The sequence below is a fragment of the Panthera onca genome, chromosome D1 (assembly GCF_046562875.1).
Source record: "Panthera onca isolate mPanOnc1 chromosome D1, mPanOnc1 haplotype 2, whole genome shotgun sequence".
Lineage (NCBI taxonomy): Eukaryota > Metazoa > Chordata > Mammalia > Carnivora > Felidae > Panthera > Panthera onca.
Window position 1 is genome coordinate 7,537,340 of NC_138348.1, and position 12,505 is coordinate 7,549,844.

The 12,505-nt window shown below is 56.1% G+C and overlaps 1 protein-coding gene across 28 annotated transcripts in view; it reads left to right on the plus strand.

Annotated features, from left to right (window-relative positions):
- NRXN2 (neurexin 2) overlaps positions 1-12,505 on the plus strand; it is a 108,424-nt gene that overhangs the window by 18,059 nt on the left and 77,860 nt on the right. For 25 of the 28 annotated variants that reach the window (XM_081790236.1, XM_081790243.1, XM_081790241.1 and 22 more), the window contains exons 3-4: positions 4,489-4,506; positions 11,251-11,280. In XM_081790236.1, coding sequence (XP_081646362.1) covers positions 4,489-4,506; positions 11,251-11,280 — 48 coding nt within the window. The remainder of the gene's footprint in view (positions 1-4,488; positions 4,507-11,250; positions 11,281-12,505) is intronic. The other 3 variants (XM_081790238.1, XM_081790239.1, XM_081790242.1) reach the window with 1 other exon arrangement.

Sequence of the window (12,505 nt, forward strand, 5' to 3'; positions counted from 1 at the left end):
CCTTGCTCTTGGACGTTACACAGTCCAGTCAGGAAGCAGACATGGAAACACGATCGCAATGGATATACAATAAGTGAAACGATAACACAATGTGCATATTGAAAGCTGGCACAAAGGCGGGGTGGCCAGGGGCGCCTGGGGGGCTCAGTCGGTTAAGCGTCTGACTCTCGGTTTCGGCTCAGGTCGTGATCTCACAGTTCGTGTGTTGGAGCCCCGCATCCCGCTCCCCGCATCCCGCTCCCCGCATCCCGCTCCCCGCCCCCCACCCACCCCCAGAGCAGAGCCTGCTTGGAATTCTCTTTCTCCTCTCTGCCCCTCCCCCTACCTCCCACTCCCCCTCTGTGTGTGCACTCTCTCTCTCTCTCTCTCTCAACGTAAATCAACTTAAAAAATTTTTTAAAAGGGGCGCCTGGGTGGCTCAGTCGGTTAAGCATCCAACTTCAGCTCAGGTCATGATCTTGCGGTTTGTGGGTTCAAGCCCCACCTCGGGCTCTCTGCTGTCAGCATGGAGCTGGCTTTAGATTCTCTGCCCCTCTCTCTGCCCCTCCTCCGCTCACACGCTCTTCCTCTCTCTCTGTCTCAAAAATAAACATTTAAAAAAATTAAGAAGAGGGTGGCAAAAAAAAAAAAAAAAAAGAAGAGGCGTGGCTAGCCTTGACTGGGAGGTCAGTTGGGACCACGAACAGAGGTGTAACTGACCTGGTCTTAGAACAAGAGTTGGCTTTCTCAAGCAGCTGAGGGTGACAGGAGTGGGGATAGAGCACGGCGTTTCAAGCCGAGGGAACGGTATGTGCAGAAATGTGGCACATTAGGGAAATGGACAGCCGTGGGTGGGGCTGGAGCCCGGATTGCTGCAGGAAAGGAGGTGGGAGGGAGGCATGGCCCAACTTTGCATGTACTTTCCTGAGAAGACTGGACTGTTTCCTGGAGGCATTAGGAAGCCTTGGAGGTTTTTTTATTTTTTATGTTTTTTAATGTTTATTTATTTTTGAGAGGGGGTGGAGAGAGAGAGAGAGAGAGAGAGAGAGAGAGAGAGAGAGAGAGAGAGAACACCAACGGGAGAGGGGCAGAGAGAGGGGGAGACACAGAATCGGAAGCAGGCTCCAGGCTCTGAGCTGACAACACAGCCCGACGCGGGGCTCGCACTCACAAGCGGTGAGATCATGACCTGAGCCGAAGTCAGACACTTCACCGACTGAGTCACCCAGGCGCCCCAGCCTTGGAGGGTTTTAAGCAGGGTTGTGACTTGGTTGGACCACTGTGGTTTGCGGACTATGAATTGTAGGGGAAAAGACTGGCTGTAGGGGGAGGTCATTTAAGAGGCTTGTTAATGTTCTGAGGGGAGGCTTTGAGGGGGGGGTCTGGACTTGGGGGTGTAGGGGGGATGGAGGGATGAAAAACACTTCCAAGGTTTTAGAAGGTGGAAGTGACAGGACCGGGCGATTGTTATGACAAAAGGGCAAGGCTGATTTCTGGGTGCCTACCTTGACCAGGGAGACCAACCAGGGGGAGGCTCCGTTGCAGGAAACCAGGGGTGAAGGGTGAGGGCGTGGGCTATGATGACCTAGGAGCGCAGTGATCAAAGTCAAAGGTGATTTTGTGCTGCGGGGCGTGCTTCCCTTTCTGCCCACAGGAGTAGGTACTACACCAAGCTCCTGAGATCGCTATGGGGCTAATGTGTGAGATGCATGTTGAGGGTCATGGGCACTTGGGCACTTAGCTAACTAACGGCGTCTTGAGCCTGGCAGAGTGGGGGGGCACATGCTGGGTGCTCAAGGAGCGTTGGCTGAAGGCAGTGCCTTTGCCAGATGCAGGGGAATGGGCATTTTGTGGCGGGGGTGGAGACAGGCATGGCTTTGGTGCTTGGAGGTCGGGGAGCTGTCTGAGTAACCTCTGAGCAGACAGATGGGGACGCCGATCTGGCATCCAGGGAAGAGGCCCAATCTGCAAACACAGGTTTGGGAGTCCTTAAGCCACGGAAGCGAGCTCTGGCCAAGGAGGGCAGGGGGCAGGGAGGAGCATGGAGGGCGCAGGACTGAGCCTGGAGAGGTCCGTGATGGCAGGCAAGGGACACAGGTGAATCAGCAGATAGCAAAGAGCAGCAGAGCAGGAGAGGTCAATGGGTCTCTCCGAAGCCAGGAGAGGGAAGACGTGGGCAGCCAGCAGGCCAAGCTTGGTCGCCGCACCTTCTGGAGGCTGGCATGACGACCCACGTTTGCGGCAGGTGGGAATACTTTTTGAAATACTAGCCATGTTGGAGTATCTCGAAATCACCGGGCCTCGTGTGTACGGGTGCTGGGGAGACGCCGGCACTGACTGACCAGGGCCTTAACCCATGCGTTCCAAGGGGATCCAGGGGTTCTCCCGGCGGCCCCTCTCTGGCCCAGCATCACCCCCTGCCATAAATGCGATGTGTTGCAGTTTATTTAAGAAAATCGAGGTATACACAGCCATTGGGGGATGCCGCTGGCAGGTAAAAAAGAAGGTCTGTGTCCGTGACCCACGTAGATACGTAAAGGCGTATGTGTGTGTGTGGGTTTAGCAAATGGAGAGAGGTGGGTCGACAGACAGAAAAAGAGAGAGCTGTGCTCATCACCGGGCATGAGTCTTTAGCCAGCGGAGGAGTGTGGGGTGCAGTGGTGGTTCATGCATCTAATATTAGGTATTAGATCACCGTGTGGGTATTGATTCTGCGTTCAGCCTGTGTGTGTATATTATGGAAGGGGTAGAATGTCTGACAATCGACAGCGTGTGTGTGTTTCTGGAGTATGGCGAACCCCCTAAGAACGAATGAGCAAATAACACAAAATGATGTCGGAGGGAGGAGACCGTGTGCGCACGCGGGCGTGGGTGTGCACTGAACAGCTGTTGGTGTGTTTGCGTGCGTACCTTGGGGCCTACATGCATGTGTGCATGTGTGTGTGTTTCCCCGCTGGGTCTGTATTTTTTCCATTAAAAAATGTTTATTTTATTATTATTATTATTTAGTGTTTATTTATTATTGAGAGACAGAGCATGAGCAGGGGAGGGACAGAGAGAGGGGGAGATGCAGAATCCGAAGCAGGCTCCAGGCTCCGAGCTGTCAGCACAGAGCCCGATGCGGGGCTCGAACTCAGGAACTGCGAGATCATGACCGGAGCCGAAGTCGGACGCTTAACCGACTGAGCCACCCAGGCGCCCCCCGCCCTGCAAAAATGTTTATTTTTAAAAGAGAGAGACAGACTGTGAGCGGGGGAGGGGCAGAGAGAGAGAGGGAGACACAGAATCCCAAGCAGGCTCCAGGCTCTGAGCTGTCAGCACAGAGGCCGACGCGGGACTCGAACTCACGAACCACGAGATCGTGACCTGAGCCGAAGTCAGAGGCTCAACCGACTGAGCCCCCCAGGCGCCCCTGGTCTGTATGTTCGTAGGTTGTGCAGATTCTCTTCCCGCCTGCGGCTTCAGTAGGTGGGCCCTGAGAAATGTCTGGAGCCGGGGCTGGGGGGGGGGTGGGGCACAGCCCCCTACAGAGCAGGCCAGAGCCCCGCCTACTCGAGGAGTTGCAGCCTAATTGAAGGAACTGCCTCTCCCCTCTCCCCCTTCTACCCTCTCTTGACCCATCTGGTGCACTTCAGGGCCAGGCCCAGGCGGACCCCTAATAGGGTGAGGGCTGGCTACCCAAGGGCTGTGACGTAACTTAGGGATGGGCCCGCTGCAATGGGACCCCGTCCCACCCCTGAAGTGGCCCATCCAGCCCCGAGGGGCACTTCACTTCACCCAGCTGTTTTTCCTAGAATCACAGAAGCCAAGCCACAGGGGCCGCAGAAACAATGTGGTCCGTGTCTGTCATGTTTATGGAAGAGGGACCGGTAGTAGCTCAGGGAGGTTAAGTGACTGGAGTCACACAGCCCTTGGCGGCCGAACTGTGTTTTGTGACTGCGTGTGGATGACTGTTCTCCCCCGGGGTGGGTGGCGGGGTGGTGGTTGGGTCTGGGTGTGCAAAGGCCTCGAGGGTGAGTTGCGTGAGAGATTATATGCGTCTCTGGATCACTGAGTACCTATGTGTGTCAGTGTGTCACTGAGTGTGAGCGTGTCCCCATCTGTCTCTGAGCCACAGTGGAAGGCAGGGGAGGAGCTGTGCCTGGGAGAGTCAAGACTGCCTGACTGCTGCGCCTGGTTCTGCCTCTGATTCTCCATGTGACCTTGAGCGCTCATTTCCCTGCCCCGGGCCTCAGTTTCCTGAAATGCACCATGAGACGTGGGTCCTCCTGGACCGTGTGACCCTGTGTGTGAGGCACTGACTCAGGGAACAGCTCTGTCTCTATGTTGTCCCTAGCAGAGCCTTCCGGCGTGGGTGACTTGTGTCAGGGCCTCGGGGAGGGACGGCGGGGCACCGGGACCTTGAACTCATCCCTCTCCTTGAGACCCCGTCCTCGGCACCCTCACTAACTAGCCTTCCCTTTTTCTCTCTCTCTGCCTCACCCTTTCCTGACCCTCGCTGGCTTACAGAGGAGCACCCCATGGAAGGTGAGTGATGCTTTCTGGTCACTGGGGTGGCGGATCGATCCCTGTGCGGGCTTGTGCCAGGGTGTGTCGGCCACCTGCGGGCTCCCTCTCCTGCCCATGGTTGGGGCCCCTTGGGGAAGGATGTCTGGGTGTCCTCTCGGCTCCCTCAGCCCCGCCCCTTGCCTGTTCCCTCTTTATTGGTTTGCTGGGGAGAACTGCCGGGCAGAGGGCAGGCCCTTCCACTCCCAGTCTTCTGGGCCAGGCTGTGACTGGCGATTCTTCTTAGGGAGGAGACTGGAGTGAGGGTGAGGGGAGGGGACTGGAGGAGTGAGAAGTGAGTGAGGGGGCACCCTTTTGCCCAGCCCCGCTGAGGAGGCTTAAGAGGGCCATGCAGCCGGGGGGCCGGGCGGGGGGGCGGTGCTCTCGTACAGTCTGCTCTGGGCTCTGAAGAATGCAGGCAGGGGCGGGGGCCCGGGTCCCCGGGGCAGCAGGTGTAGGTGGGTGGCAGCTTCTCTGCCCTGACTGACACTGGGGCAGGCCCCTGGCCCCTGCCCCACGGGGCCGGTAGGTAGGGGCGGTCTGCTTCTTCCTTCAGCCCAGGCCGAGGGCAAGGGCAAGGGCAAGGGCAAGGGCCGGAGTGTGCCTCTCTTCGGAGTCCCTCTGTCCATTCTTTCCTGTCTTTTGTTTTGCCTTCTCTCTCTCTCTCTCTCTCTCTCTCTCTCTCTCTCTCTCTCTCGTTTCTATATTTACTTTTCTTTTTCACTAGGGCTCTGTCCCTGGACCTCTTTCTCTGGCTCTGCCGGTCCCCAGGCTCTCTCTGGGCTCCTGTCATTCTCTGAACCTTCCCCTCTTGCTGTGGTTTTCCCTGGCCCTTTCCCCGCCTCGGGGGTGGACTAGATCAGCGAGAGGGGAAGATCACATGGGATGGGGGGCAGGGGCGTGGGGGCGCCCACATGGCCACCGTCGAGAGGGCAGGTGGCAAGGTGTCCCATGAGTGTTTCCTGGAGAAGCAAGAAGCAAGTGGCAGGTGGGAGGGATGCAGCAGCTCTAGGCTGAGAGCTCCCTGGGCCTGGGCTCTGGTGTGGGAGGAGCAGGGGGAGCACCCAGGATGCAGGAGTCCTGGGCAAGAAAGAAGGGAAGTGCTTTGGGCTTGAGTGTGGGCTGGAACCCATTTTTCCTTGTGGGGTCCGCGGTTCGGCTTGTCTCTTACTGATAGATGCCTCTTCTCCTTGGAAGTCTTCAGTTTCCCTGGTCCCGGTGGGCAGGCACCCATCTGTGTGTGTGTGTGTGTGTGTGTGTGTGTGTGTGTGTGTGTGTGAGAGAGAGAGAGAGAGAGAGAAAGAACGAGAGAGAGAGTGCATGTGTGAGAGACAGTGTGTGTGTATTTGCATGCACATGTGAGTGAGAGTGTATCTGTGTGCATTTTGTGTGAGTGTGGATGTGTGTGAACATGTGTGTATACACGTGTGAGAGTGTATGCGTGTCATATGTATGAGAGAATGTATGTGTATGTGTGTGCAGGTGTGTGTGTGAGAGTGTGTATGTGTGTCACGTGTGTGAGAGTGTATGTGTGTTCAGGTGCGTGAGAGTGTGTATGTATACAGGTGCATGTATGAGAGTGTGTGTGTGTGCACATGTGTGTGTGAGAGTGTGTGTATGTGTGCGGGTGCATGTGTGAATGTGTATATGTGTCACATGTGTGAGTATGTGTGTGCAGGTGTGTGAGAAAGTGTGTATATGTGTCACATGCGTGAGAGTGTATTTGTGTGCAGGTGCGTGTGTATGTGTGCCACATGTGTGAAAGTGTATGCATGTGTGCACGTGTGTGTCACGTGTGTATGTGTGTAGGTGCATGTGAGTGTATCTGTGCACATGCATGTGTGCAGGTGCGTGTGAGAATGTACATGTGTGCACGTGTGTGAGGGAGTGTATGTGTACAGGTGCATGAATGAGAATGTGTGCACGCGTGTGTGTGAGAGTGTGTGTATATGTCACATGTGTGTATGTGTGTGCAGGTGCATGTGTGTGTCACGTGTGAGTGTGTGTGGGTTTGTGTGTGAGTGTGTATGTGCCATGTGTGAGTGTATGCATGCGTGTGTGCATGTGTGTGTTACGTGTGTGTGTGCAGGTGCGTGTGAGAGTGTATCTGTGCACATGTGTGTGAGAGAATGTGTACATGTATGTACGTGTGTGTGCATGTGCACGTGTGAGAGTGTGTGTGCAGGTGCGTGTGTGCATGTGTCATGTGTGTGTGTGCATGTGTGTGCCATGTGTGAGAGTGCATGCATGCGTGTGTGCACATGTGTGTCACATGTGTACGTGTGTGCAGGTGTGTGTGAGAGAGTGTATCTGTGCACATGTGTGTACATGTGTGCACGTGTGAGTGTATGTGTGCACGTGTGAGAGCGTGTCACATGTGTGAGAGTGTGTACGTGTGCATGTGTCATGTGTGAGTGTGTGTATGTGTGTAGGTGTGTGTGTATGTGCCATGTGTGAGAAAGTATGCATGCATGTGTGCACGTGTGTGTTGCATGTGTATGCGTGTGCAGGTGGTGTGAGAGTGTATCTGTGCACATGTGTGTGCAGGTGCGTGTGAGAATGTGTGTACATGTGTGCACATGTGAGTATGTGTGTGCACGTGTGAGAGTGCGTCACATGGGTGAGTGTGTATGTGTGCAGGTGCGTGTGTGTGTATGTGTGTCGTGTGTGTGAGAGTGTAGTATATGTGTGTGCATGTGCGTGTGCGAGAGTGTGCGTCACGTGTGTGTGTGCAGGTGCGTGTGAGAGTGTATCTGTATGTGCTTGTATGAGTATGTGCAGGTGCATGTGTGAGAATGTATGTACATGTGTGCATATGTGTGAGGGAGTGTATATGTGTGCAGGTGCATGTATGAGAGTGTGTATGTGTGCGCATGTGTGAGAGTGTATGTGTGCACGTGCGTGTGTGAGAGTGTGTGCATGTGCATGTGTGTGCAGGTGCGTATGTGCGAGAGTATGTGTGCCACGTGTATGTGTGTGTGTACAGGTGCATGTGTGAGAGTGTATCTGTGCACGTGCATGTGTGAGTGTGTGTGCAGGTGCATGGGCGAGAATGTGTGTACAGGTGTGCATTGTGGGAGGGAGTGTGTATGTGTGCAGGTGCGTGTATGAGAGAGTGCATGTGTGTGCGTGTGCGAGTGTGTGTGCACATGCGTGTGAGAGAGAGTGTGTGTGCGCGCACGTGTTCATAGGACTCTCCTGCTCTGTTGTGCCCGCATGCCCCCGTGCACGTCTGTGCATACGTGCTTGGGCACATGTGCCCGAGTGTGTGTGGAGGTGTGCGCGCCTGTGTCATCGTGGCCCACGTCTCTGTGTGCCTCTGTAGGAGAGTCTGCATCTGCGTCCGCATCTCTGTGTCAGTGTTTACCTCTGTGCGTGAGAGAGAGAGAGTCTGTGTGTCTGGGTGGACGCAGCCTTCTGAGGGCTGGAGATAAGATTTAGTGCTGATGTGACTTTTACTTGCTCTTGATGTCATGTCTCCTCTGGAACAAAGGGAGAGACGGAGGGAGGAAGGGGAGGCGGGGGGCGAGCCTGAAGGGAGAGGCTTGTGGGGAGGAAGAAGGGGGCAGAGAGATGGGAGGAAGGAGGAGGTAAGTAGAGGCAGGAAGAGGAAGCGGAAGCGGAAGGAGGGGCAGAAGGGAGAGAACTGGGAAGGGGAAAACAACCAGGCCCTGGAAGAAAGCAGGAGGGCTGCCGGGGAGAGGTGACGGAGCCAGGAGGGGACAGAAAAGGGAATGGTTCTCTTCCAAGCATGCAGGACCAACAGGGACAAGAAGGGAAGCTGGGTTTTGGGGACGGGTGGGGAACGAGACCCTTTGGACACCGCTGAGCCGTATCTTGGGGGCAGCATGGTGGCCTGCTGGTTTGCAGGTGCGCAGCACGTGCCCACACGCGCGCGTGCACGCGTGTGTGTACATCTGGAGGTGTGGTGCATCTGTGTGTCTCTCTGTGACGTGTCTGCTTGTGTGTCTCTCGATCTTGTCCCCTGTAACCCTCTTCCTGCTGGTCCTCTTGGGCTTCTGGTAGGAGAGTAAGGAGGAGACTGAGTGGGGAGGTGTGGTTTCGGGGGGCGGGCTGGGACCTCCTCTGTGGCACAGTGCTCTGGATGTTGCAGTTCAGATCTTGGGGTCCCCCGTGGCTTCACCCTCTTTTCCCGACCCCCAGCGCTGTGCCTCAGGCCTAGCTTTCTCCTAGGAACCCAGTCACAGGGCTGGGGCTGCTCCCCAGCCCCTGACAGCAGCTCCTTTTGGGGGAGCCTGGCTGCCCCTCCTCCTTTCTCCCCAGCCTCCTGTAGCGGGGAGAGAGGACACAGAAGCAGCCAGATAAAGTGCCCCAGGAAAGGACCCTTGGTAATGCCATCCGTCACTGCCAGCCTCTTCTCCAGGGGTGGGAGGAGGGGCTGACGCCACAGGTGGATGTGGGGAGGGGCTTACCCAGGCGGGCTGGGCAGGAGGAAGGAGCAGGGATTTCAGGCCTGGGGGACCGAGGCGGGGGGTCCAAGGGAGTGGCAGTAGGCGTCAGGGAGAGCACCTTCAGGCCAGGCTGGGCTGAGCCATGGGGAGCCCGGGCAGGGAACCGGCCTCCCCTTCACCAACATGGCTGGTGCTGTCACGCCTGAGGGAGCCGAGCAGCTGGTTGCCGTGGTGACAGAGGGAGAGTGCTGCATGCTAATGAGGCTGCCTAGGAGCTGGGCAGTGGAAGGGTCTGCCAGGGGAGAGATGTGGCTCCCTCCCCACCCCCTCCCTGCCCCCTATGAGCAGTAGCACAAGCCCGCGGGGGACAGAGGGCCAGTCATAGGGCACCCAGCTCCCGCGCCTCGATTTCCAAGGATGGGAGCCTGCAGGCAAGGTTATTTCTGCCAGGAAGAGCTGGCTGAAGGTTTAAGGCTCTGGGTGTCGCTCCTGGATTTATGGGTAGATGCGGGTAGATCTTGGGGAAAGTTTGTGGCGGGGGAGGGGGGCATTCAGAGCAAGGAATGAGACTGAGTCCAAATGCTTGGTCCTTCCCTTCCGCAGCTGCGGCCCCTCCCCCAACTGGCCTAGCCGCAGAGGTGGGGAGGGACCCCGGCCTTTCCCCCAAGAGAGGAGAAGGGGGCACTGTGAGCCTCTGCCCACGTCTTCTGCAGGGGCCAGGCCTTTGACCACGGGCCACCCCCTTCCCAACCTCCTGGCTGCCTTTCCTCTTGGAGCAGAGACATCCTGGGCTCAGCTTCATCTCAGAGGAACCTGGAGTTCTCTACCTCGATCATACCACCCTGGCCTGGCCTTTTGTCCCTAGGGCCACCATTGCACAGCACTGGGATGCTTTTCAAGGGCTGTTCCTCCCCCACCCTTCTGGCTAGATACCTGGGATGCAGGGTGGGGGGAGTCCTCAGCTTTGCTGTGGGACCTGGTGCTTCCAGCCTCGCTGGAATAGGGCTTTCCGTGGCCGGTGTTCTCTGGGGCCTAGGGTGCTGGTCCAATGGGCCAGAGTCTTTCCCCCTAAGGTTTAGGAAGGCCCGGATCAGGGCTAGACCAGGCTTTTTCAAGGGGCCGAGGTAACCCTGGAAAAAAACCCCAGCCCATCTTGCCCTCGGACTTGAATATAAGGCTTCTGTTTTCCATTTTCAAAATTCAGCTTTTGGCTCATCTCAGAGGGGGCCGGGCCAGAGAAAGGGGGTCCGTAGAGTCAACTTGACCTCTCAGAGAGCTGGACCTCCTGCCCGTGGGCCTCGGCTGGCCTCTTTGGTCCTTGCTGTCCCAGAGCGCTGGCCCTAGTCTCCTGGTCCTCCTTATGGAAGGATCTGAGCTCCCCATCTTTACTTCAACGTCTCCCTTTCTCCTATCTGCTTCTGCTCCAACTCTGTCCTCCCCAGCCGAGCCCCGCTTTCCTCGTAGAATCCAGGAACACAGCAATCCATATGGAGATTTTTGGGGGGGGGGGGCAGCTGGGAGTTCTGGACCTGGACAGATGCCTTTCCAAAGCCCCTGTGGGGGGAGATTCCTCCGAGGCCCAGGCTCCACACAGCCCAGCCCACCTTCTCTGCCAGGCTCACAGGGGTAAGGGCATGGGGTGGGGGTGGGGTTGGAGGTCCTCCCTGCCCACTTAATCCCACGCTAACAGGACACTCTCTCTCTCTCCAGGTGGCTTTGATTTTTGTGTCGTGTTTTCTTTTCTCCTCCATCCGAATCGTTTTTTCTCGTTGACTGTTTTTTTTTCTCTCCGCCTCCCGGAAGAAAAAAAAAAAAGAAAAAAAGAAAAAGGAAAAAGCAACCCTCCCAGCCTCATGCTTCTCCTCCTTTTCCTTTTTTTTTTTTCCGGCAAGAAGAAAAAAAAGAAACCAAATCTCCTCTCCCCCCCCACCTTGCAGTGACTCCCTGCCTGGACCCCCCCCCCCCACCCCCTCCGGTTCTGCCTGTACCCCATCACCCTCTCTGGTGCCCCCTTCTCTCTCTCTCTCTCTCTGTCTCTCTCTCCCCGCCCCTCGTGCCCTCCACCCTCTGTTTCCGGCATCGGGCCCCTCTCCTCAGCTTCCCGGCTGAGGGCTTTCCCCCGATGTCTGTCACAAGTTAAAAAGGGTTTTTAAATTGTGGCAGCAAAAGCTTTTTTCTCCCCTCTCTCTGGCTGATTTTGATGACTTGTGTTTTCTTTGTTTCTTTCCCCTCTTCTTTCTTTTTTCTTCTTCTTCTTCTTCTTCTTCTTTTTTTTTTTTTTCCTTTCTTTCTTTCTCTCCTTCCCCTTTCCAAGGTCCGGCTCACCTGACGTTAAACAGCGAAGGTATGGTTTGAAGTTCTGGTTTGGATTGGATTGGATTGGATTGCCCCCAACCTGCGCCTGGATTTTCTGTTCCTCCCCCTGTTCTCCTTCCCCGGCCTCCACCTGTCCTGCCTCCTTCCTGCCTTTCCTACCTGCTTCCTCTGTCACGTCTTTATGTTATGTTCCCCCGGGTGCTGGGGTGGGGGGGGGGGGGCCGGCCCCACCCCCCGTCTGTGCTCTCCCCTCCCCCCCACCTTCCCTGATGCGCTCCATCCACCCTCATCGCGCCTTGGTTTCTGACATCAAGAGATGTTTCAACTCCTGCCGTTGTCTCAAGTCGCCTCACCTTTTTGCGTTTTCCTGGTGGCGTATCTTCTTTTTTCCTTCTCATGGTGGTGTTTTATTTCCTTCCACTCATTCTGGTCATTCTTTCTTTTCTGCGGACCCAAATAAAAGAGAAAAAGCATGGGCCGGAGAAAGCCAATTGTAGGCAGCCTCCCTGGCCTCGCCCTGCTGCTGCGGGGATGTCCCCTCTCTCTCCACGGTGGCAGTGAGGAGGGAAGAGGCAGGGGAAATGGAGGGGCAGGGCGTCCCCTCTCCCACAGCTGTCCCACCGTCCACCCTCACCCACATCTCTTGACTCTGTTTGACAGATGAGGACATTCAGGCCCAGAGAGATGAGGTGACTTATTAGTGATTATGTGGCCTTTAGGTGGTGGTGCCATTGGGGCTGCTTCTTTATTTTTAGCCTCCCTTCAACCAAGTCCCTCCCATCTTTAAAAAGCATCTTTAAAAAGCAACAAGCTTTGTTAAGCAAACCTGACAGCCCAGGGGTCCTGACTGCCGTCCTCCCAGTGCTGACCCCTCCCGGGTGTCCTCGTCATTGATTCTTGAGCTCAGGAATTCTAGACCCTTTTGCACCGCTCCCCATGCCGAGGGCAGAGCTCTGTGAGGCCTCATCTTCCATATGGGGTCTGTAGCCTGCAGGTGGGAGAGGCCTGCAGGATGAAGACTGGGCCATAGGGAGAGACTCAGATCTGGAATTGGGGTTGGATTTAAGTCTGGGAAGGTAGGAGCCTGAGATTCTTACAGGGATGTGAAGTTATGGCAACAACTGTGGAGAACGGAGACATCCCAAGGGGGTGGTCAGGACCTGGTCGGTTCTCTCACATCCTTCTTGCCTCTCAAGGCCTGGCTCTGGGGGTGCTGGCTGTGGCTCACCTTTGTCATAGAGAAAGACCTGGAA